This window comes from Bos javanicus, chromosome 29, assembly GCF_032452875.1.
Source record: "Bos javanicus breed banteng chromosome 29, ARS-OSU_banteng_1.0, whole genome shotgun sequence".
Classification (NCBI taxonomy): Eukaryota; Metazoa; Chordata; class Mammalia; order Artiodactyla; family Bovidae; genus Bos; species Bos javanicus.
The window spans coordinates 33403637-33429114 of record NC_083896.1 but is presented as its reverse complement, the minus strand read 5'-3'; the positions used below and the strand labels follow the sequence as shown (position 1 = coordinate 33429114).

Here is a 25478-nt window from a genome sequence, read left to right as displayed (position 1 = left end):
TGGAGGATTACAAATAATGCCACACAACCTAAGACAACTGCCTTTTCTTTCTTTCTTTCTTTTTTTAAAATTTGGTCCCTTGATTCTCGTCTAGAGCATCTCTACAAGGGTGCTGGAGCTTAATCAGCCAAGCCATAATTATTTCACAATCTTGCATTTTCACATCAGCAAAACAGGGACATCTAACATAAGCGCTTGCCCAGACCAGAAGCAGTACATGGCTTAGGTGGTTAACAAACTGAGCAGCCCTTCGGGTAAGTGTTTTACATGTACAGAAGTGAGAGCTCTTAACTCTGGGCTGACCTGGGAGAGGGACATTTCAAGAAGCAGCACCTTTTGGGGTAATTTGCTTGACTTAGTGCAGATTTGGGGGAGTGGAGGTGTTAGGGGCCAGGAAAGTGGAGGAAATGCCACAAGCAGAGGTGTTGGGAATGCATGTGTTGTATTCTGGGACCAGTGAGTTATCATGATGATAACTAAGGACAGCTGCCAGTTATTAGCAGGCTGCGCCAGGCACCGCTGACTGCGCCACCTCACGGGAGTCTTAGTCCATCTCAGCAGTCAGTCCCTATAAGCCTCACTTTGCAGGTGCTGAACCTGACACTTGCGCAGGTTGGTCACCTGGCCCCGGTCACAGCTGGTAAGTCAAGGAGCCAGATCACCAATGGAAGGGAATGTCGCAGAGTAACTAGACTGTGAGACTGAAAAATGCTTTCAATGCCGGGCTGAAAAATGTGGACCTTGTCATGTAGGTTCTAGAAATTCCTATGGCAGTTTGGAGCAGAAAGTGATCAGATCGAATATTTTTAGGTGTGTTGGCCTGATACTGCATTCAAGAAGGCTGGAGAGGGAGAGTCAGTTAGGAAGCTTCCAGAGTAGTTCATGCCCATTCCCCTTAGCGGAAGTCTCTTGAATTCAGTTTTGTTCATATCTGAAAATGTATTTTTACCTTTGTTCTTGAGATATAGATTTATTGGGTGACAGCTGCTTTGACCCAGAGCCTGATCTCCGTGATACTGATGCTGTCTGGCTTCCTTTGCTCCTGTTGTGAAACTGCTCTCAGGTCATCAGCCTGTCTTCCTCCACCTGCTTTAGGGAATCTCGTCTTTTCTTTGGCATGCTGCAATGTTACTACCTGTATTCTCCTTGTTAATTTGTTATAAGTTGTGTATCTGTGAGTTTATATCTTTCTGGAGAATTCTCAGAGAGGGTCAATTCAAACACTGCCTAGCTTCTATTTTCTTAATTCTTTCCTTTTAGAACTCCGATTGGATATATTCAGTCTTTCATCTTCCCAGACTGTTAACCTTTCTGTCATAATTTCATGTTCTTCTTTCTTGTTGCTGCTCTGGGTTATTTATTAAATTTTGTTTTACAACTGTTTCTCTTGCCAACCATGTCTATAATCTGTTTAACCAGTGTATGAAGTGGTTTTTTTTAACCCATTATATTCATTTCAAAAAATTTACCTGGTTCTTTCTATAATCTAGTTTATTTTACTTGCTCATTTTTCATTTCTTTTTTGTTTTTAAACATTTCGCACAAAACTGTTTTATATTCTACATGTGAGACTTCAAATATCTGAAGTTCTCTGGAGTCTAAACCTGATGCTTGTTGTTTCTCGTGACTGTTACTCGTCGTGGCTTGTTTCTCTTTCCTTGTAAACTGATGTCTGGTTGATCGCAATCTATGTAGCTCTGGGATGTGTTTTGTGAGAGAATGTGCTCGTGCTGGGCGGCAGTCGTCTGGGATGGCTTTCAGGGTCCCTGGCATTGTCTGGAAACTTCAGGTTCAGCTCTGCCTTCCTGTTGGCCCAGCTGCACAGTCTCCATGATGACCCTCAGGGTCACGGCCCACCCATCCTATTACTTCTTGGGTTCAGCCTACAGCTGAACTTGTTTACTTGTTTCCCATGAGCCCAGAGGTACAGTAAAAACTACAGTTTGTCTGCATAAGGTCTCACTGGAGTGTAGTTAAACCACTGCTGTAAACAGGAACCCTGGCCTCCTCCTGAAAAACTTAAGTCACACACCATCCTAAACTTTTATATTATGAAGGTAATGCTTCTGTTTTCATTTTTCAAGTGTAAGATGAAGTTAAAATACTGGCTTTTTTGTGGGGGAGGGAGCACATATGCCCCCACGGAGGTTCTGATAGGTTTAGGGGAAGGGGTTGAAGGAGCCTTGCTGAGTGCTGCCAGGATGGGGCTGTAATGTCCTTTAGACACACACACACTCTGCTGCACAGCTGTCATCCCCGTCTGTGGGTGGGTTTATCTGAAGAGCAGTGAGCATCAACGATTCGAGACCCAGCAACTTGAAATTTAGAGAATTACTGCTGTTCCACACTAGACAAGTGTTTGGTGGAGGAGCTCTCCCCTCTCCACAGGGAAGGAGCTTCCCAGATTTTCAGATTCTTGCTGGATGAGGCGAGAGGGATAGCCCACCCCAGGCTATGCTGTGCACTGCCTCCCAGATCCTTTTCTGGGTGGAGGAGGGAGCCCGTGTGGGTGTCAGGCATTCTGGACCCGCTTCCCAGCTTTGCATGTGATTCATTTGGGGACCTTGGGGAAATATTAATTATATTGGTTTTAATCCAAGTCACTTGAAAGTAATTTAAGCAGCATTCCTCTTCCCCTCCCACCAACACATTCACATTTCTGTTGACGGATTCGTTGAATTAGTTTGTTAATTACAAGTGTAAGTGAAAGTTTTGAAAGCCTAATTCATAGAAATGTCTTCATCTTCTGAAAGTTTAGAAGCTTTTAGAGCCAGGAAACCAGTGCAGGATTCAAAAGACACCAGTTCGATCCCTGGGTCAGGAAGGTTCCCTGGAGGAAGGTACGGCAACCCACTTTGGTATTCTTACCTGGAGAATCCCATGGACAGAGGAGTGTGGTGGGCTACAGTCATGCGGTCACAAACAGTTGACATGACTGAAGTGACTTGGTACACACACACACAACCTTGGTTTCAAGCCCTGTTCTACTCTAAGAGGTTAGGACGATTCATCTTTCAGAACCTCAGGTTTTTTGGGGTTTTTTTGTTTTTTAATCTGCTGTGACCTTACTTACTAGATCTAGTATTTTGAGAGTTCCTATGTTTGTTTACCAGGAAGAAAACAGTGGACCACTGTTTGGTTGGGCTGGTGATTACTGTTTGATATCTCGCATCAGATTGTGGAGTTTTCGCTCTGACCACATTCGGTCTCGCTTTCAAGTCCACTGCTGGTGGAACCCCTTCGCCATGAATCTCTGAAGCAGCAGTTCAATAAGAACAAGTGTTCATGTCTTTAATTCACCGGGTGCTGTTTTAGAGTCGTTTATGTTGCAGAGTCGTGAACACTGTAGGAGGTGGTGAAATTCAGGGCCCTTCCCTCCACATGGTACTTTCATGTATATATATGGACATTTTATATGCTGTCTTGGGGGGTGGGTTACAAACCCCAGAAGGTCCCCTCAGGGGGAGCGGCCTGCTCAAGGGCACAGGGCCTGTGTTCTGAGTCGATGCCGACTGTATGCGGGTTTTGGGACCAGCATACATCCAGGAGGGTTATTTTATTGTTTCTTCTTCCCCTTAACTCTATTCCAGCCCAAATTTTCTGTTAGGCTGTGTTACAGATGGTGACTGTTGTTGTGAAACATGTGGTCATAATCTCCGTACGTTGCCAGTTTGCCTCACTCTGTGGTTAGGTCAGAGGGAAGACTTGATTTAGATGGCTGTAGGGACACTTCAGTCTGTGGTTTCTGCAGTGCTTCATCATGTTAGCAGAGCTCCGGGAGGTGTGCAGGATGAGGCCATAGGAAAAGCAGTGAAACCCTCGCTGGGCCCGCCCTTCCATTTCCCTCAGTGTCCTTGTCCGTCTGTCTCTACCATAGGCAGTGGGGACGAGGCAAGAGGCCTAAAGGACACCTCATGACATCGGCTGAGGGATCCGGCCTTCACAGAAGCCAGGACACACACCTTCCTGGTGGCGTGTGGCTAACCCCTACCCCCACCCCCCGCAGCACCCTGAGGCTGGCAGCTTTCCCCAGGAGGACTGTGTTTGTATGTGTGTTGTTTTCCCTTCGGCTCACAGATTTTGCTTTCTGTGCTGTTCTCATCAGGTACACTTTCTACGTGCAGAGTAATGCGGGGTAAATAAAACCTGTTAGGATTTGGTGCTTCTGTCCTCATGAGTGGCTCAGTTTTGACTCTGCCTCTCATGAACCCTTGAGGAAGATGCTTTAACCGGCACTTGGAGGCTTTGACTTGGGATGCCCTGTCCTGGTCCTCCTGCCTGCCCCACCTCTGTGGGGGCTGGGTTCCAGTGGGGAACACCGCCTTTGTGGGGCTCACAGGGTTTGGGCTTGGGGTGACGAAGTCGAGGCACTTGGGTGTCCACACCCGCCCTCTCCATAGAGGAGTTGGGAGTCTTGAGAAATGTAGCGTTTTCCTTTTCTTTTATAAGATTACGGTTATGTCATAAAGAGAAGAATTGATCCTTACAGTGTATTTACTCAATTCAGTTTTATCGGGGAATCATACAATCTGGAACATGGTCTTGGGCTCTGTAAGGCATTTCATCACCAGCTTCTGAGTCACCTTATGTGCTGTGTTTCCGCTTTATCATCATGGCCCATCCACCCCAATGCAGGTCACCCTCTTCCTGTTCAGTCCTGTTCGTTCCCTAGTATCCAGCTCAGCGTACTTCTCCATAAAGCCTTTCTTAGCTCTCTAGCCTAGAGTAATCTCTTGCTTTCTGAATTCACGTTCAGCAGGAAGAACATAAGCTAGAATGAAGCTTGAATCTTAGCGTGTCCAAGTCAACATCCTTAGCCATAAAAGAGTAGAAAAACATATAACTTTGTGGGATTGTTTTGCAGCCCAGTGACTATGTATCATGCTCCTATCAAAGTGTCTGCATGAGTGGTAACAAAAATTATACCAATTAATATAGTAAAATTACAATTACTAGTGTAATTGCATAAGCGCTTAGCAGAGGTTGGGCATAATGATAAGTTCTCAGCATTCGGTTGTAGGGATTTACTGTCAGTGCTAACTGTTGCTGCTGCTGCTGATACTATTACCATGTTGTTGTTTAGTTGCTAAGACCTGTCCTATTCTTTGTGACTCCTTGGACTGTAGCCTGCCAAGTTCCTCTGTCCATGGAATTTCCCAGGCAAGAATACTGGAGGGAGTAGCCATGCCTCTCTCCAGGGGATCTTCCTGACCAAGGGATGAACCCCCATCTTCTGCACTAGCAGGCAGGTTCTTTAACACTGAGCCACCAGGGAAGCCCATAACTATGTTACTGCACTGTGTTTGATCCTCAATTATTCAGAGGCAAATCGAAAGTGAACCTCATCAGGCTTAGGCTTTTGGACTCCACTATTACAAAGAGGCCCCTTTCAAACCCCGAGTTTCATCCTAGCAGTATCCTCAGATTTGCAGAGCTTAGCCGCCTTAGCAGCAATCAGGTAAGAGTGTCTTCTTCTTCCCCTCTGCTGTTCTCCTTACGTCAGGTGGCCTTGCTCTAGCGCAGCACGGAGATGAGTGTCTGTCCTTAGTTTTTGTTTGGGAAAGAGGCAGGGGCTTCACTGGCCATTTTAGATAGGGGCTGACAGAGATTTCTGTTCAAACATATAACAGCCCGGACAGATGAGAAACCATGGCCTCCTTTCCTCCCTTTTTAATATTATGTATTTATATGGCTGTGCTGGGTCTTCGTTCTGGCTTGGAGGATCTTTGTTATGACATCTTTTAGCTGTGGCCTGCGAGCTCTCAGTTGTAGCATGTGGGATCTAGTTCCCTGATCAGGGATGGAACCTGGGACCCCTGCATTGGGAGTGCGGAGTCCTAGCCACTGGACCATCAGGGAAATCCTTGTGTTTCTTAACTTATTTTAAAATAATTGCGAGTCAGAAGACCTGGTTTCCACTTTGATCTCTGATATATTCAGTTTTGAAGCTATACCTGTCTGCTGGTATATCTTAGTGACTGAACAACAGCAGTGTATCTGAGCCCTCTATCTGTGGAGAGGAGATAATATCCACTTTTCAGGGATTTTCCAGAGTTCAGCCGAGACTGTGTGTGCAAGTGGTCTGTACATTATAAAATGCTGTGCAGATGTAAACGGTACCGTTCTCGGCTTTGTTCCCTGTGAGTCCTAGAGTTTCATTAATCTTCTGGTTCTTTAGCCTACAATCCTGATTTAGAGGAACTTTCTCATATTGAAGCTTCCTTGATGGCTTGTTTTGATGAGACAGCAAGTTTTTACACTTATTTTCTCTATATAGGAAAGACATTTCATCTGAAGTACAGATTGGTGTCCTGATTTTTTCTTAAAAAAAAAAACCCAGAAGTCTAGTTTTAAGTTTCAAGATTAAAGAAGAAATTACCTGATTTTCTTGTATTTAAAAAGTGGTTCCACGATGTTTATAGAGAAGATTAGACCTCTTTTGCCTGGGGACATTCATATGCCTGCCCTAGCAAACTTTGAATAATAAAACGTTTCAGTGGAAATTCCAGCATATCTTTAAGTGAAGAAGCTGCCAATATAAATCTGTGTGTTTACATTAAAAATAAGCATCTTTTTAGATGAATAAGTATGAAGAATGGATGAGTTCAGGAGAATGTCATGTGAGTATACAGGCCTTTGTGTCCACAGGAATCCCACGTCCTGAGATGGGGAGCTGGGGTGACCGTGGGAGCGCTAGCTAGGGGCAGGTCCCGGGAAAGTAGGGAGAAAATGAAGAATAGCCCTTGGGGACTCAGCAAGTCACAAGCCTGGGCGAGAGCACATGTCTGGGGCCACAGCTGACCCTCATCCCCAGTGGCCTCTCTGTCGGGGGAGGGAGAGTCAGCACTGCCCTGCTTCCTGGGGCGCCCAGCACTCGGCACGCAGGAGTGCTCCTGGGGACGTCAGCGTGCATGTGTGTGAGATGGTGCACAGCCTGTGTATCTGTGTATTTGTATACACACCACGTTCTTGTTTAGATTGTGGTTGTAGTTTGACTTGGAACCTGCACATCATTTCTAATCCAGAGTGTACAGCTCATTTTAAATTGCTCTCCCCTGTTAAATTTTGCCACATGAGATGGGCCCTGTCACGTACAAGCTATGTTTCTGTTTCTCGAGACCTGTTGTCCTCTTGGGTTCTGAAATCACAGCCGTGTGATAAGGAGGTTTAGGGGAGGAGAGGCTGGGTCCCCGTCACCCTGTGGCTTGGCTCAGGGACCACACTGGACCTGCGTTACAACAGAGGGAAATCGGGTGTGTGGGTGTCCTGGTAATTTGTGGGTCTGCTGCTGCTGCTAAGCCCGACTCTGTGCGACCCCATAGATGGCAGCCCATCAGGCTCTTCTGTCCATGGGATTCTCCAGGCAAGAATACTAGAGTGGGTTGCCATTTCCTTCTCCAATGCATGCATGCATGCTAAGTCAATTCAGTCATGTCCGACTCTGTGCGACCCCATAGACAGCAGCTCACCAGGCCCCTCCATCCACGGGATTCTCCAGGCAAGAATAGTGGAATGGGTTGCCATTTCCTTCTCTGAATTTGTGGGTCTACAGAAGCGAAAAATGACAACCTTCTCCATTGAGATGGATTATTTCAAAAGAACACAGAGATTCCTGCTTTATTGTTTATCTGGAATGAGAACAACGCTTTTTTCCCAAGCTCCAGTTTGCTTTATTTTTTCATTTTACAAATTATTTTTGAAAAAAATCAAATGTATTTAAAGAGTGTGTATATATGCCATGTAATTTATTTTTAAAAAGTTAATATAGTTGGTTTATAATGTTAGTTTCACGTGTACAGCACAGTGATTCAGTTATATATATATCTATTCTTTTTCAGATGCTTTTCCCTTGTAGCTTATTATAAAATATTGAATATAATTCCATGTGCTATACAGTAGGACATCATTGTTTATTTTGTATACCGTTTGCTTTTAATTTGTGATTTAAAAAAATATGTATATTTTATTGAAGTATAATTGACTTACAATGTTTCAGGTGCAGAGCAGGGTGATTCAGTTATACAAATACACATATATAAAAAAAATACACATATATTATTTTTGAAATTATTTTCCATCACAGGTTATTACAAGATATTGACTATAGTTCCCTATGCCATACAGTAAACCTTTGTTGCTTATTGAATATATATTTTTAAATTAGAAATCTAGCATTCTATTCATACTAAGTTAAACAAGCAGAATCAAAATATAATTTTTTTAGTTATGCAAAAATTCATACATTTTCTAAAATATGTATATGTATTTATATATATATACACACACAAAAGCTTTTATACTACACTTGATAAAAATTGAGAAAGAATACCAAAAAAAAATGAAGAGATGGAGAAATTGGAGAACATAAACTAAATGAAATAGGAGCACTGAATATGAAATAGAAAAAGTGAAACAAACTTGATAAAAGTAAAAGATCATCATATAGTCTAGTTGTTTTTAAACATGACTGCTCATTAGGAATCTGGAGCTCCAGAGAAAAAAAGCAATACCTGAGCATTTTTATTCTTCAAAAAATTTTAAGGTAATTCTGATATGCATCTGGATTTTAAAAAGTGATCCCAGACCCCAGACCTGTGTCGCCTCAGACCAAACAACTGCAAGGGATGGAGTGCAAACCCACACATCAGCAGATAATTGGATTAAAGCTTTATTGAGCAAGGCCCTGCCCACCAGAGCAAGACCCAGTTTTTCCCATGCCAGTCCCTCCCATCAAGAAGCTTACACAAGCCTCTTAGCCTCATCCATCAGAGGGCAGACAGAAGAAGCACCATCTCACAGCAGCTAAAACAACAACCATATTACAGAAAGTTAATCACAGTGAAAAAGCAGAAAGGTATGTCCCAGATGAAGGGACAAGATCAAACCCCAGAAAAACAACTAAATGAAGTGGAGATAGGCAACCTTCCAGAAAAAGAATTCAGAATAATGACAGTGAAGATGATTCAGGATCTCAGGAAAAGAATGGAGGCAAAGATTGAGAAGATGCAAGAAATGTTTACCAAAGACCTAGAAGAACTAAAGAACAAACTGAGATGAATAATACACTAGAAGGAATCAATAGCGGAATAACTGAGGCAGAAGAACAGATAAATGACCTGGAGGACAGAATGATGTAAGTCGCTGTCACAGAACAGAATGTAGAAAAAAGAATGAAAAGAAATAAAAACAGCCTAAGAGACCTCTGGCACAACATTAAATGTACCAACATTCACATTATAAGGGTCCCAGAAGGAGAAGAGAGAATGGACCTGAGAAAATATTTGAAGAGAGAGTCGCTGAAAATTTTTCAAACATGGGAAAGGAAATAGTCAACTAAGTCTAGGAAGCACCAAGAGTCCCAAGAAGGATAAACCCAAGGAGGAACGCACTGAGACACATGGTAGTCAAACTGACAAAAATTTAAAAAGATAAAATATTTAAAAAGCAACAAGGAAAAAATGACAAATAACATACAAGGGAACTCCTATCAGGCTATTAGCTGATTTCTCAACAGAAACTCTACAAGCCAGAAGGGAAGGCGAGATTTAAAGTGATGAAAGGGGAGAACCTTCAACCAAGAATACTCTACCCAGCAAGACTCTCCTTCAGATTTGATGGAGCAATCAAAAGCTTTCCAGACAAGCAAAAGTTAAGAGAATCCACCACCAAACCAACTTTACAACAAATGCTAAAGTAACTTCTCTAAGCAGGAAACACAAGAGAAGGAAAAGACCTACAGAAAATAAACCCCAAACAAATAAGAAAACGGTAATGGGATCATACATATCGATTATTACCTTAAATGTAAAGAGATTAAATGCACCAACCAAAAGACATAGACTGGCTGGGTAGATGAAAACATGTGCATTTATACACTTCCACTTACCACATCACTCTGCTTGAGCCCCCTCCCTCAATTGTATGTAATTATTTTGTATTGTTAAGTTAGTCATATTCCCATTACGGCTTGCAATTGTAATTATCTTTTATTTTTTGTCTGGCTATTGATTGTGAAAACTGATAAACATCTTTTACTTATTGTGATTATATAACTATTACTCACTTAATACCATTGTATCATGATTGGTCAACAGAAAAATAATAGAACTCTGTATCAACAAAAGTGAAAGTCATTCAGTTGTGTCCAACTCTTTGCACCCCATGGATTATACAGTCCATGGAATTCTCCAGGCCAGAATACTGAAGTGGGTAGCCTTTCCCTTCTCCAGGGGATCTTCCCAACCCAGGACTCGAACCCATGTCTCCCGCGTTGCAGGCAGATCTTTACCAGCTGAGCCACAAGGGGAGCCCAAGAATACTGGAGTGGGTAGCCTATCCCTTCTCCAGCGGATCTTCCTGACCCAGGAATCAAACCGGAGTCTCCTGCACTGCTGGCAGATTCTTTACCAGCTGAGCTATCAGGGAAGCCCTAAACTAGGATGTAATAGAAAAACCTGTAATCACTTTTTAAAATTAAAAAAAAAAAGAGTAGCAGTTGGATATTTTGTAGAATGTTCCTCAGAGTTTTTCTGATGTCTCCTAATGATTAGACTTGTGTCATAGATTTTAAGGGGGTGGCTGAGCGACTACCACAGAGGTACAGCACCCTTCTTATAATATCACCATGACGTGTCATTGATAATGCTGCCTGGATCTCTGGGTTTAGGTGGTGGCTTCTGGTTTCTACCCTGTGAAGTTACTATTTCTCCTTAACACTGTTTGAGGTTCAGCCAGCTTACCTCAAGGAGAGGGGTGTTAAACTTCACCTCCTACAGGGCAGAATATCAAATAATCTGTGTTCATATGTAAAACCACCACAATAGCTATTAAATATTTGGGGGATCAGATATTCTGAAACTGTCCAAATGTTCTGTTTCTCCTTAAAGTTTTCCCACTAATTTTGGCAACCATCAATGGATCTTGCCGGAAGCAGCTATTACTCTGTTATTCTAAAGATGGTTTTCTGTTTCCCTCATTCATTCTACATTATTAATTGGGATTCTTCCATAAAGAAAGTTCTTTCTGTCCCATCCATTTGCGTATTCATTAGCATATGCATATCATATGGACTCATGGATATTTATTTTATTCTTTGTGTTGTAACACAGTCTGTCATTTATTTTTTGTGCTCAGATCTTCCAGCTTTAGTCTTTGGAAGCTCTTTCAATTTGGCTTCTGGTCCTTTGATGTTTTTGTTTGTTTGTTTTAACACTTCCTCACTTTCTGGCACTACAAGATGTTCCAGGCTTATCTTGTAATATTTTCCCCACCCCAGCCTCAGAATTAGCTATTTCTCCAAGGAATTCTAGTTCCCTTCACCGGGGAATGGTATTTAGAAATCAGGATCTGAGTACTGAGTGTGTTCTTTGTTATGGAGGTGTCAGGACTTCTAGGCTCTTGGAGGACGGGGCTAGGAAGTGTGTGTGTTTTTAGTGACCCGTGTATGCACACACGTTTGTATTTATTTCTGTACTTGTGTACATGAAATAAACATTAGTTTGTATTAGTGCCTCTGACTGATCTAGCGCTACAGAGCTATTTCTGGCTTCCCCCTTGCATATTCATAACTTCTTTTTTTTTCTGACAGTGAAGAATTTGTCTCTCATTATTGATGGTGGCCCTTAGAGTTTTTATTTGTTTAACCCAGTTATATGTGTAAAGTATTTTCAGAGTTGCTCACCTGTACTGCTGTAAGACGTAACTTTATCAACTAGAGTGCAGTGTTTGTGCAACGTTCTTGTCTTAGTAGCCTTGTTATATCCATTCAGAACATATTTTCCAAAGTTATTTCTGTCAATTCCTTTCTTCCCCTCCCCCTTAAGTGAGGTTATTTCGCTCGTAATACAGTTAGTTTCATTTGTCAGTCTGCATCTCATCCTGGTTCCCAGGACATCTTGTATGATATGTATATGTATGTGTGTGTGTATATGTTTGCCTGCATCGGGTCTGAGCTGCGGCACACCAGGTCTTCACTGTGTCACGCAGCTCTTTGATTGCAGCGCGTGGACTCTCCATTTGCAATGCATGGGCCTAGTTCTGTGGCACATGGGATCTCATGGTCAAACCCGTGCCCCAGGCATCGCAAGGTGGATTCTTAACCACTGGAGCAACCAGGGAAGTCCCTGTACTTTTCATTGTTCATGAAATACAAAGTTCATTCTTTGTGGTATACGGTTCTGAAGGGTTTGGTGAACGCTTGGCCACAGATGCGCCATCATAGCACCACACCCTGTTATGTCTATCAGGCAGCCCCTCACCTCTTTTTTAAAATTGAAGTTATTGATTAGAGTAAATGATTTCATGGGTCCTTAGAGTGTATTTTTTTTTTTTTTTTACAAAAATAAAACACGTAATGCTAAAGTCGTTCCTTCAGAGCAGCTTTTGACATGAAATACTCTGCAGGTCAGCCAGGGCTGGAGTCCTTGTTTTGTTAGACTGAAATTGTTAGCAAAACAAGTGAAGAGGACCATGGCTTTACTCGATTTTTGTCCCAGAATGATGGTGTATTTGATGTGGCTTCCCAGGGAAGAATTTCCTCTCTAGACAGACATGTCTGATTTTCCTGTTCCTAGTGGAGCAGGTGAAGACCAGTTAAAAAAATCAGACCAAGGCCACCCCTGCAGATGTTTCAGCAGTCTCTCGTGCCGACCATTGATCTGTATTCCATTTCCTCTTCTATCTACTTTTTTTTTTTTTTTTTACAGTTTTGCACTTTCTCCCTTTTTCTATGTCTATTTTTATGTGCATTTATATAGTAAACTTTATGTATTTTGTCCTGACTGTGCCTCTGTCTCTAAACTCTAGATTTTTCTCTCATACTGCCCTGTTTCTGTCTCCTTACAACTAGCTTTAATGTAAAATTAAAAAAATATATATATTTTTTGCATTGGCTGTATTTATTGAATGTATAATCTGGTCTGAACTTAAAATATAAGTAGATTGAAAGTTTCACTCTTTGTTAAGATAAGAAAAAGCAAATTAAATTGCTTCATAATAATTTGTTTATTCTGTGTATGACTCAGATGCCATCAGTAGGAAATGGTTTTCATACACTGGTGTTAGAGAAGAAATAGAATGTATTCTTCCACCTCAAGTCCAGTGGCATTAAAACCAGTGTGCACAGACCCCTCCTCCCCACCCCAGCACCTCCACCCCCACCCTGGCTGTGCCCTCCTTCCTCTGTCCATCTAGGCTGACCCCCCAGGCTCTGGTTTACCGGGTGGTTTGATGCTGAGGGACATATAGGACCCAGCCATTCCTCCTCCCCCTCGCCAGGTTGCCCCCTTCAGCTTCCTTTAGTGATGGGACTCCTCCCACTGTGACCCTGGAAGGGTTCCCTGGACTGTGTGAACCCCTCTGCCTGAGGAGGGAGGGTGAGGGGAGGGCTCCCTCTAGGGCATTAGCTCTTCAGACACTGTCCAGGTACCACTTGATAGACTTTTCATCTGTTGTGCCCTGGGCTGGTTAGTGGGAGCTGTGGTCAGGAATCTTCTATGGCTTTGGCCTGGAGATGAGTTAAAGGAAATAGCAATCTGAATTGGCGTCAGCAGGGCCTCGCTGACGTCTTGCTGCTTAGCGGAGCCATGGAGCAGGATGTGATAGTGCTGAGGCTCTGTCTAGAGTCACGGGGCTACACGTGCTGTGCCCAATAAATCTGGGATTCAAGACAAGATGCTCTGTGTCCAGGGTGTAAGTCAGGGTCCCCCAGAGAAATGCAGCAAACAGAGTGTGTGTGTGTGTGTGTGTGTGTGTGGCTAGAACAGAATGCATTTCCTTTACATATGTATGTTCTATACACACAGAGAGATTTACTGTTAAGAACTGGCTTGTGTGATTATGGAGGCTGGTGACTTGAAACTCTGCAGGGAAGGCCTGCAGCCTGGAGACCAGGAGGGCTGAGAGTGCCCTCCTGCCTGGGAGACTGGCATTTTTGATTTGTTGGTGCCTCCTGACTGATTGGATGAGCGCTGCCCACACCCCATCCCACACACACACATTAAAGAGGACAGTGCAGTTAAAGTCCACAATTTAATACTAATCACAGGTGGCACTATTGGTAAAGAACCCGCCTCCCAGTGCAGGAGACTTAAGGAATACAGGTTCTATCCCTGGGTCGGGAAGATCCCCTGGAGAAGGGAATGGCAACCCACCTCAGTATTCTTGCCTGGAGCATCCCATGGACAGAGGAACCTCGGGGGCTGTAGTTCATAGGGTCGCAAAGAGTCAGACACAACTGAAGCAACTTAGCACACACACACAACACAAACACTCTCAAGTTAACACTTGGACCATCGCAGTCAGATTTACCTGGAACTCCATGATGCTTGCTTGGTTCTCTTCATACTTGATTTGTAAGGGTCTCTTTGAATAACCATTTAGTTGAGCCAGAGTAACAACAGGCCAGCTTTAACCAGAGCTTCAGCTGCCTGTGTTCTCATCAGAACCGTCTACAGTGTGTCTGGAAAATATCACTGACATGGACCTTCTCCCCCTGCTCTTAAATTCCGTAAAACTTGCTTAAGGAACCGAAGCAATGTTGAAAACGTACTGTGATGGGAGGCCTTCTTCCAGGGACAGGCCCTGCTCACCAGGCACGCAGGCGTGGTCTCGAAGGGCGGATGTGCAGCCTTCTCACTGGAAGGCCTGCACTGCTGTTTATATTTAGCCCGGAGTCCTGGGACCTGCGAGGCGGCTCGCGGTGGAGCCTCTGTGCGCCCGCGCAGCCCCAGGCCCGCTCGCTGGACTGGACGGAATGTCAGCAGCTAAATATAACTCTTTACAGACACACGCAGGCAGGCGAGTCCCGAGTGAGCCAAGCATCCGGCTTTAGTGGAAACATTTTCTAACAGAGTCGCTTTCCCCTCTCAGTTTACAGTAATGAATGTAAACCCAGATCAGTGTGATTTTTCATTGAGAGCTGTCTCTGCAGTTAAGATGGTTGCAGGCACTCAGAAGGCAAAAGGAAGGCCCCCGCCTGGCCTGGCCCAGGAGCCAGCAGGCCTGTCTTGCTATTCAGATTGGTTTTGTTTCCACGGGAGGAGAAGATGGGCAGTTTGCACTTCGCCATCTGATGTGTATGGATGTGGGTTGGGTGGTGCCTTTGGGGTTTCATTTTCCCTCTGTTTCAGACTGCCTCAGGACATAGGCACCAGTGTGGGCTCCGGGGCAAGTGACCAGAGCAGGGCACCGTCTGTGGAGTTGGCTGCCTGCGGCCGAGATGGCCTTACCTCAGCAGCTGTTCCAGCTCACAGTCTACTTTTCTATGACCGTTTTTTATTGTTATCAGTTCCTTCGGCCTGCGGATCCAGAAGCACTTGGTAGCCAGTGATTCTTGAGAAAGCAAAGGGGGGACAAGCCGAGTCCTCATACCCAGCAACAGGCCTGTGCTTCTGGGGACCGGGCTCTGCACTTGGGGTGGCCCTGGTTTGACATGAGGGGCTTGGAGAGACACAGACCCGGGCCCTTCCCAGCCTGCTGAGTTAGAATTTGGGGTATGTCCTCTCGGGCCAAGAAGGTGGAGTAGGACGTGGGCTTTTAAATGGGGCCCCGAAGTAATCCCCCCACAGCCTGCCTGGCGTCAGACCCCCAGGCCTGGGGGTCTTGCAAAACAAAGTAGAAATATGTACTTGCTACTCAGAGTTGTGGCATTGTTCCAGACCAGGAGAGCGACGCAGGCGTCTGGGTGGTGGGGGACGGGGACAGGAGGCTGCAGGACCCAGCGAGACCTCCTCCCTGCCTGCCCGCTCCTCTGCTCCCCAGATTCAGTGTCCTGGCTTCCTGGAAGAAGGAGGGAGCTGCTGGAGACAAGACACCATTGCCATGCCTTCCAGAGGCTTCCTCAAGGCTGTTTCCCTGGCCTCTCGGCTAAGGAAGGTCCTGCAGAACAGAGTAATGTGAGCGGGACTTCAGGGTCTGAATCAGGCTTCCTTCAGCCCCAGATCCGCTTCTCACCTGCTGTTGCTGCTCTCTCTATAAATAAGGGACTATTTGAGCAGTGAAGTAGGGACTGTGCATTGAAACTCCTTGCTTCTGGTTTTGGTTCTGTGCTCATAGATGTGAACCAGCTGGGCGCATGGTCACCCCGCCCCTGACAGAACCTGGGAGGGGGCAGTGCTTTCAGGAGATGCTGGAGCCAACCCACAGGGTGAAACCCCGGCAGCACTCTGGCCTTCCCACCCCTCCTGCTTGGCTCTTTCCTCAGCAGGGTGGGCGTCAGTCCTGTTCTGAGAAAAATCCCAGCGCTTCATTTCTCCTTCTCAGCAGGAGAATGGTCGAGCCACAAGCAGCCCCGACCCCATGCTGGCTGCTGGTGTGTGTCCAGGCCTCACTCCTCCCCCTGCTGACCCTGACATGCGTTCTCCATCTGGCAGCCTCGCCGCCACCCACCACAGTCTCTTAGGAAGAGCACCCGTTTTCCCTTGCAGACCACTGTCTAGAGGGGTGGGGTCCTTATCCTTCCAGAGCTCAGTCTCCTAACCAGATGACACTGGGACTAGACATTGACCTGGCCCTCTGGCTCCTACTCTGCATCTTCTGAGCTGGCACCCCAGCCAAGGGGCAAAGGAGGGTGTCCAAGCGGTGACTCATGCAGTGAAACGCCTCCGTGCCCGCCCCACCATCTCTCTGGCTTATTGAATGGATGGTTGTGACCTGGAGCTCAGAGCACAGGTCTTCACATATTCTTACCTGTGTTGTCAGCTGAGGCCCAGGAAGGTCGTCTCTGGGGATGGCAGATTTTCCTAGAGGCCAAGCAGCCGAAGGACTCTTCATAGGTGGTCAGTGTACCTACTTAATCTTTTCACCTAAGAAAATCAGCTAAAACATTTTGAGACCATGATAACCGATTACAACATTGTTTAAACTCATGGAGAGTCAGGAGCTAGTTTTGAAAGGGATCACCATGCAAATAGCATATTTTGATTTCATCCATTAGCTTCACTCAACTAAACTTCATGAAAATCACCATGTTGTTATTTTTCTTATTTTACTCAAGACTGGAGAAAGCCTTTAATGTTGGGAACCACAGGTTAGATAAACAGCAAATCCAGTGAAGTGAACCCTTGCATGGCTGGTAACTGTACCCAGAATGTCCATGCCATCCTACTGGGAAGTGCCAGGCCAGAGGGAGGAATGGCAGGAAGGCCTATGTGGATCTGGGAGATGATAGAAAGATTAACAGTGACTCCAAGCAAGATAAAATTAAAAAAAAAATTTTTTTTATTGTGATAACATTGATTTATAACATTATATAAACTTCATGTGTACAACATTATACTTCTGTTTCCACTACAGCTGCTCACCACCAAAAGTTTAGTTTCCATCTGTCACTGTACTGCTCACACCTACACCCATCCCCACCCACTCTGTAACCGTTACTCTCTCTTCTTGACCTATCATCCTTTGGTTTGTTCATTTATTTTCTCATTTCCTTTGCTTGCTTTCCTATTTCACCGGTGACTGAAATCACACGGTACTTATCTTTCTCCATCTGACGTTTCACTTGGAATAACAACTCAAGTTTCATCCATGTTGTTGCAAATGGCAAGATTTCATCCTTTGTATAGCGGTGTAATATTCCATCCCACTCGGATTTATACATTCACATTGCCCCCCACCCCCACCCCGCCACACACACCTTTTATCTGTTTTTCCACTGATGGCCACCTAGTTTGTTTCCGTATCTTCGCTACTGTAAATAATGCTGCAGTGAACATTGGTGTGCATATATCTTTTATAGTCAATGTTTTGTTTTCTTCTGATAAATATCCAGGAGTGGAGGAATTGCTCAGTCATATCTAACGTTGAGTAGAACCATTTTTGCATTCCTGGATAAATCCCACTTGTTCGTGGCGTATGATCTCTTCAATGTATTGTTATATTCCGTTTGCTCATACTTTGCTGAGGTTTTTTGCATCTATGTTCCTCAGAGATACCGGCCTGTAATATTCTTTTTGTGTGTCACCTTTGTCTGGTTTTGGTATCGGGGTGATATTGGCCTTGACAAATCAGTTAGGAAGCCTTCCCTCCTCTTCCATTTTGGCGTAGTTTGAGAAAGACAGGTATCAAATCACTGAATGTTTGTTAGGATTTACCAAGGAAGCTGTCTGGTCCCGGACTTTTGTGTTAGGGGAGGTTTTGGTTACAGTTTCAATCTCCTTACTAGTGATGGGTCTATTTGGATTTTCTTTCTTCATGATTCAGTCTTAGAAAGTTGTATAAATTTAAGAATTTGTCCGTTTCCTCTGGGTCGTCCAGTTTGTCAATGTGTAGCTCTTCTCTTACTGTCCCTCACAAATACATACTTAGAGGGAAGGTCCTGAGAGCTCTAGCGTCTTTATTCTGGGGCGAAGAAAGAGAGCGCACTCTGGAAACTCTCCTTTCTCCGGGTTCCTTCTGGCAAAGGTCAGACTGAGAGAAAGCCGTCACCCTGCCATATCTTAAAAGACTTGGTTGTGGAATAGGATGTCTTCTATCCTCTGTGGCTAGTGACTGCAGCCTCCATGAAGGAAAATCTGGCCTCAGATGCAGGCTCTCTGCCGTTTCAGAGCCACATCGTCTCTGACTTGGCTTTTCTTTCTCCTCTCAGGCTGCTTGATCGGGGCTGTGAATCTCAAATCCAGCAACCGAACCCCAGTGGTTCAGGAATTTGAAAGTAAGTACAAGGGAGGCTTGAGGCAAAGGGGCATTACTTGGTGGTCTGGCGGCCGACACAGGACAGGCGCACGGACATGCATGCCCAAGAGGCCCGTCGGCACCCCCGGTGTGCACGCGTGTCAGCGCAGCACGGCTTCGGCGGCTCTCGGCAACTCAGCAGGCTCCCTGCTGGCCACCACCTGGTCCCTGGCGCGTCTGCATTTACATGGCCAAGAGCATTCTGACGTAGAAGCACAGGATGAGGGGGACGTGCACTCTCTTTGCTAATCATCTTCATTGTTTTTCTGGCTAAAATTAAATTTTCTCAGAGTCTGGCGCCAGCTGGATTTTTAATCTACACGACAGACCTAAATAGACATAGCTCGTAGGGTCTGGGTATACAGGTGAACCTGAAATTGTTCCACAATCACAGAGAGTTCTCTCTCCCTTTTTTCTAACCCCTTTCTCATTAGGTGTGGAACTATCTTGTATCATTACGGATTCACAGACAAATGACCCCAGGATTGAATGGAAGAAGATCCAAGATGAACAAACCACCTATGTGTTTTTCGACAACAAGATTCAGGGTATGATCCTGTGGTCCTCTTTGTACAGAAGGCCCTGGCGTGCACTTGCGGCCAAGACTTGGCTCTGCGTGGACCTACATCTGGAGCCGGAATTGGTTTTCTGTCTGTTTTCCTATGGCGAATTCGAGCCTGCAGAAGTGGTGAGGATAGGGGTGGAGCCTCCCTGTAGCTGCCTCTCTGCTTCAGTAAATATCACCTCCTCAGGAGGACTTTAGTTTTCGTGCAGCCATCTCTTTGAGGTATCTAGTGAACGTTCTCTGAGGCCACCTCCCTCTCGTGAGCCATGACTTACAAGTTCAGTGACTTTAGCAGCACCGGGACAGCAGTGACCACTGCATATACCTGGATGCCGATAACACCTCGCAGGAGAGCAAGGCGGGGGTGCAGAGTTGTGTCTGACTCTTTGCAGGGGGTGCTGGGCCAGGAGCATGTGGGGCACAAAGACATGGAAGCATAGGGAGCTTCATGACGTATTCTGCATATAAGTTAAATAAGCAGGGTGACGATGTACAGCCTTGACGTACTCCTTTCCCAATTTGGAACAATATAACTGTGTGTGTTAGGGGTTGTGCAGGGCTTGTGCTTTTGGCGTCATATCTGAGAGATCACTGTCTAGTCCAAGGTCATGTGGTTCACATCTCTTTCTTCCTAAGGGTTTGAGTGTAGCTCGTGCAGTAAGGTGTGTTGTGTATGGTGTGGGCTGCGAGGTCGGGGTCCAGGTCGCTCTTGCACGGGGGTACCCTGTGGTCGCAGCACTGTCTGTGGAATGCTCCTTGTCTTTTGGTGCCGGGTGACTAGTTTTCTCCTTTAACGGGGAAGCCTTAGGGGGAGCCAGGCATCTGCAGGGAGTCCCTCAGTGCCTCTCCTCTCACAGGAGACCTGACCGACCGTGCAGAGCTGCTGGGGAAGACGTCTCTGAAGATCTGGAACGTGACGAGGAAAGACTCGGCCCTTTACCGCTGCGAGGTGGTTGCTCGAAATGACCGCAAGGAAATCGACGAGATCGTCATCGAGTTGACCGTGCAAGGTGGGGGTGCACGCAGGGCAGAGGCCCCTTGCCCTCGGCTCGGCGTCTGCTGGTGGAAAAGACCAGCTTCCTTTTCTTCCAGAGTCACGTCCCTGTGGGTGTGGCAGGACCCACAGGGGCTAGGCAGGGAGGGCTTTTGAGAGCTACAGGTCGGGGGCGTGGAGGGAAGTGGAGCTTCTGCCTCGCCCCTCACAAGCCGGAGGCACTGGAAAGGCTGGGGGTCTTCACGGGGGCTGGGATTCCCGCTGTGGAGCAGCTTTCTCAGTGGACTCGGGTAAAAGCAGGCCTTGCTGCTGGTTCTCACCCCCGCCCACTCTCCTCCCACAGTGAAGCCGGTGGCCCCGGTGTGCAGGGTGCCAAGGGCCGTGCCTGTGGGCAAGGCGGCCACCCTGTCCTGCCAGGAGGGCGAGGGCTTCCCGCGGCCGCACTACAGCTGGTACCGCAATGACGTGCCACTGCCCACAGACTCCAGGGCCAACCCCCGCTTTCGAAACTCCTCTTTCGTCTTAAACCCTGAGACGGGCACTCTGGTAAGAGCTCTGGGAAGAGGTGCGGTATGGGCGTCTGTGCTGTGGGCAGAGCACCTGTGAGCAGACAGGAGACCAGAGCTACAGACCGTAATATCAGGAACCACCACTTCCCCCCAACCCTGCCCTTTATAGACAGGAAAGCCTGTAAGTGGGTGCAGGAGGGCAGGCAGAGCTGAGGGGACAGTGGCCAAGGGGAGTGCAGGGCAGCCTGCCCAGCACCATCTGGAGCAGAGTCGGGAGGCAGTGGGCCTTGCTCACTGGCCACACAATGACATTGCAACATTGTTGGTATGTTCGGGCTGCTCATGGTGTCGTGGGCAAGACTGAGCCACATTGTCATGTTTGGGGACAGCCCCTGGTGGGGAGGTGGGACAGCACTGGGTCTCCCTTCACTCCCGACGCCTGGCAGGTGTTCAGCGCCGTCCACAAGGAGGACTCAGGCCAGTACTACTGCATCGCATCCAACGACGCGGGCTCGGCGCGCTGCGAGGAGCAGGACATGGAAGTGTGTGAGTGTCTGCTGAGCCTCGACCCGGGGGCTGGCGGGCCGGTCACGCTCGCTGGTGCCCTCAGCTCAGTGCCAGCTGCTCTCTGCAGTGCGCACGGGCTCCCTGGAGTCTGCCGGGTCTGGTGGGAGGACCCTCTGAAGGACTGACCCACGGGTTCTCTGCTCAACCCACAGCTTTCACTGAAGTATCCTGAACTCCATTTCTTTGGTAACTGATAGAATCATGGAAACGTAAGGTTGTGTAAGGTCTCTAGGAATTTACCCAGTCTAACTTTTTTGCAGTAAGCGGAAACTAGGGCTCACCCCAGTAATTTATGCTGTTGGGGTGATTCTTCCTCTGGGCTGTCAGGGCTCAGTGGAGGTGGGCAGGGTCCAGGGCCCACCCCAGGTCCCCACAGGGACCCCGTGGAACCGGTCCCCAGGGGACTCCCCAGCTGCTGCCAGATTTGGGGAGCTGCTCTTGGGCAGGAAGAAGATTCCTGGGCTGTGCCCCAGAGTTCCTGACCCGAGAGACGGAGCTTGGAAACTGACGTTATGAAATCAGAATTCAAATGCATCTTTAACCATGTGCTCACATTCAAGAACCCTCTACCAGACAAGGGAGAACTGCAGCAGCTCCCAGCCTGGACAGCGTTGGTCGATACACCCCTGTGTGGTTTCCACTGTGCTTTTATCTGCACAAAGGGTGCAGCCTCAGGCCCCACACTGAAGCTCGAGAGTGCAGCTGAGGGTCTCCTTGAGGGATGGCTGGTGGCTGCAAGGCCATGTTCTTAGCTCCTATTTGCCCTTTTAACGACCACTTGAAGCTAAATAATCAGCAAAGAAAAGCCCTCGAAATTTAGGGGTTTTTCTTCCTTAGGACTCTGGCTCCTAGTTCTGATCTGTAGGGGAACCGTTTCTCAGTAAGAAAGCCCTAGGATGTGCCCCAGAGGCTTGTTACTCCCCAGGGCGCAGGCCATGCTCCGTGGCTGTGGCGGCTGTGGTGCAGCAGGTGGTGTCACAGCCTGTGGGCAGAGCTGCTCCAGGCTGGGGGTGGTATTGGTGGGGGGACAGCATCTTCTCACCCCTCGCTTTCTCCAGATGACCTCAACATTGGCGGCATCATTGGGGGGGTCCTAGTCGTGCTGACCGTCCTGGCCCTCATCACAGGGGGCATCTGCTGTGCCTATAGACGTGGCTACTTCATCAGCCACGACCGGAGCGGGGAAAGGTGAGCCTGTCCTGCGTGAGCAGCGTGCCCTGAGCATTGCTATGGCCTGTCAGGCGTCACCCAGCTCCTCTGCTCTGTTTCAGCTACAAGAACCCAGGGAAGCCAGATGGAGTTAACTACATCAGGACAGATGAGGAGGTAAGGGAGCCTGGAGACGGTGTCTCCACAGGGAAGATGGCATCCCCCCGAAAACCAGGCGGGTCCCCAGGAGATAGATTTGAGTTATGTCCAGCACACGAGCCCCTCAGCATGCCCCCGGCAGTGTGCTCGTGGGGCATTCAGTCCACAGGCCTTGTGGCCATTCCCATCTAAAAGCACATCGAGGGAAGTGGTGGTGTCAGGCTCCTTTCCTACCTGCTGGCCACCCTCTAACCTGCTATGTTGGCCTTTCAGGGTGACTTCAGACACAAGTCCTCGTTCGTGATCTAGATGGTGGCGCGGCAGTGTGCACACACAGACACCTCCACGGGGGACCCTGCCAGGAGCAGCCCCACAAGGGGCGCCAGATGGGGCTAGACACATGCACAAAAGCTTTTGTTTTGGCCAAAGTTGACCGCTACTCCTTTCTTACTTTTTAACAAGCTACACGAATAAAAGAGTTTTCCTGGAGATGGGCAAGTCACCACAAGGCGAGGAAGTGGCCGGGTTCGCGGAGCCAACCCCATGGGGTCTGCCAGCCTCGAGGTGGGCAGCCTGGGCTCAGGAGGCATGGTGACCTGTCCCGTGGTGGGGCCACGCCAGCATGAGCATCCAGGGCTGGCAGCCAGGGTCATGACCCGAGCCTTGGCTGCAGTGACAGGGCTTCACAGTGGCCCCGGGGCCACTTCATCCCCAGGCTTTGCCAAGATAGTCCTGGTGTCCATCTGAGGGATTCTTTTTGGGTCAGCATTTGATAACAGCAGCCCAAATCAGGACAGTAAACAGCTTGTTAGAAGGAGGGATCTTCTTAGCTGTGGGAACCCTGCTCATCCACAGAGGGTCCCAGCATTGGAGAGCCTTCATCTTGTGCTGAATCTGAAATGGTACTGACATGATGTTCTGCTTTTCTATGGGTGTTTATTTTATAAAATTTTACAGTCTAAATTTTTGCTAAAGATGTATTTTGATTATTGAAAATTTCTATTTAAATTGTAAATAAGTTGTCGTACGCCGTTAAATACTGTATCTTTTTTTTTTTTTTAAGTTCAACTTAAACTAGGGAGCCCAAACTGCTCCTGTTCAATTGGAAACACCACTGGTGGCTTAGGAAACCTTTGAGAAAACTCCAGCTGAGTAACCTCATGGTCTATTTGTGTCCGTGCACAAGAGACTCAGGGCTCCTGGGTGACCTTCCCTGGGCCTACCCCCACCCCTACCCCAGGCCCTGAGACACAGGTGCGCTAGCCGCACGCCTGTTCGGAGCGGAGTTGGCTCCTGAGCCTCCAGGCCAGCCCTCATGCCCTCATCCACCTGATGCTGCGACACGGGCCCTGGGCAGAACAGCTCTGACAGTGCCCTTCACCTGCCATGTAGGTCCACCCAGGATAGTGCCAAGGGGGCTGGAAGGGTGGGGTCCAAGGGTGGGTCCTCCGTGTGGTCCCCCAGCCTGGCTTCCCGGAGCCCAAGCTCTGTGGCTGTGCGTGGCTCAGTAAACACAGCAGCTCTGCTGTCAGGCCTTTAAATTCCTTCTACTTACTCATGCGGGCCTCTCTTGTGCCTCAGCTGGTGAAGAATCTGCCTGCAGTGTGGGAGACCTGGGTTCAGTCCCTGGGTTGGGAAGATCCCCTGGAGAGGGGAAAGGCTACCCACTCCAGTATTCTGGCCTGAAAATCCCATGGACTGTATAGTCCATGGGGTCACAAAAAGTTGGACATGACTGAGTGACTTTCACACACACACACACACACACACACACACACACTACTTATGCAGTTCATGGGATGGTCCAGGGCCAAAGGCAGTTTTGAAATCAAGCCTGTCAACCACATTTACATTTGTTTCAAGACAGCAACCTCCGCTGTCCCTCTGCCATGAAGACAGTGCGGGTTCCGTCTCATCTCCCAGGAGGCTGTTGTTCGGGGTCATGAGGCCAGCCTCTAAAGATGGCAGGAAGGGTAGCCAGGCGACGGCCCGACTGACGGTGGGCAAAGCATGAGCCTGGGTCCAAGACAGTTTCCTGACGGTGATGAAGTCTTTGTCCACCCGACCCGCTGCCTGTTTCGAGGGGCGTCAGGAACACCATCCAGAGGCCTTTGTTCCTTGCGAGCAGGCATTCCCAGCCTCAGACACGCCGCTGCATTCACTCCTGACATGAAGCCTTTTGGAGCAGGAGCTTCGCAGAAGGTTGCTCCCACTCATCTGTCACCGGATGGTTTTCACGTAGAAGAACATAGTCATCATGGGGTTAAACGTTCAGGGTCATAATTTTTTATACTTTGGGTTTTTTAATTGAACACTCAAGACTGTGTTGACCTTTCTTTTCTAAGTGGTGTGGACACTGCCATGAGAACTGGTAGCAGCGGAAGACAGCTCTTCATCCTCCTGGGGTAGCATCTTCTCTGAGTTTGTGACTTGAAAGCGCTAGACCTGAGAGGATCCTTCCTTCTCAACTCCTCTCGGCGGAGAGGGAGGCACCCTCTGTCCCGAGGGCAGCTCTGGTGACGGGGTGGCCTTCTTGGACCCTAAAACCTCCACCCCGCTGCCCCGTGCCCTGGCTCTGACAGAGGAGAGGGGAGTGAGTGTGGGTCTGGAAGGTCGCTGCCCGTCACTGTCGACATGCAGACAGAAAAGGAGTCTCGGGAGATTTTAAGGTGTAAATGAGGCAGGAGCCTGGAGGCCGTCCCTGCCGCCATGGCCTTGGTGTGGCTGTGGCTGCGCCTGGTGCCACGGACTTGTGCTACTAACACACCTGCACGTTGGTGTTTGTTAAACCTCATTTATAAAAGCTTCTCAAAAAAAAAGGCAGCAGCTCAGCCTCTTCATTTCCCTCCTTCCTGCTTCGGGT

The 25478-nt window shown here is 47.5% G+C and overlaps 1 protein-coding gene and 1 non-coding gene across 3 annotated transcripts in view; one reads left to right on the top strand and one right to left on the bottom strand.

Annotated features, from left to right (window-relative positions):
* Positions 1-25438, top strand: part of JAM3 (junctional adhesion molecule 3) — a 30877-nt gene extending 5439 nt beyond the window's left edge. Inside the window, exons 2-9 of one of the 2 annotated variants that reach the window (XM_061406436.1) lie at positions 18587-18652; positions 19107-19220; positions 20095-20247; positions 20575-20777; positions 21187-21286; positions 22366-22495; positions 22579-22633; positions 24479-25438. In XM_061406436.1, the coding sequence (XP_061262420.1) occupies positions 18587-18652; positions 19107-19220; positions 20095-20247; positions 20575-20777; positions 21187-21286; positions 22366-22495; positions 22579-22633; positions 24479-24508 (851 nt within the window). In that variant the 3' untranslated portion in view covers positions 24509-25438. Of the gene's footprint in view, positions 1-18586; positions 18653-19106; positions 19221-20094; positions 20248-20574; positions 20778-21186; positions 21287-22365; positions 22496-22578; positions 22634-22888 lie in introns of both variants that reach the window. The other variant, XM_061406434.1, reaches the window with a different exon arrangement.
* On the bottom strand, positions 5787-5859 carry TRNAG-CCC (transfer RNA glycine (anticodon CCC)). The gene has a single exon. It is a non-coding gene; the product is annotated as a tRNA-Gly (tRNA).
* Positions 25439-25478: the final 40 nt, after the last annotated feature.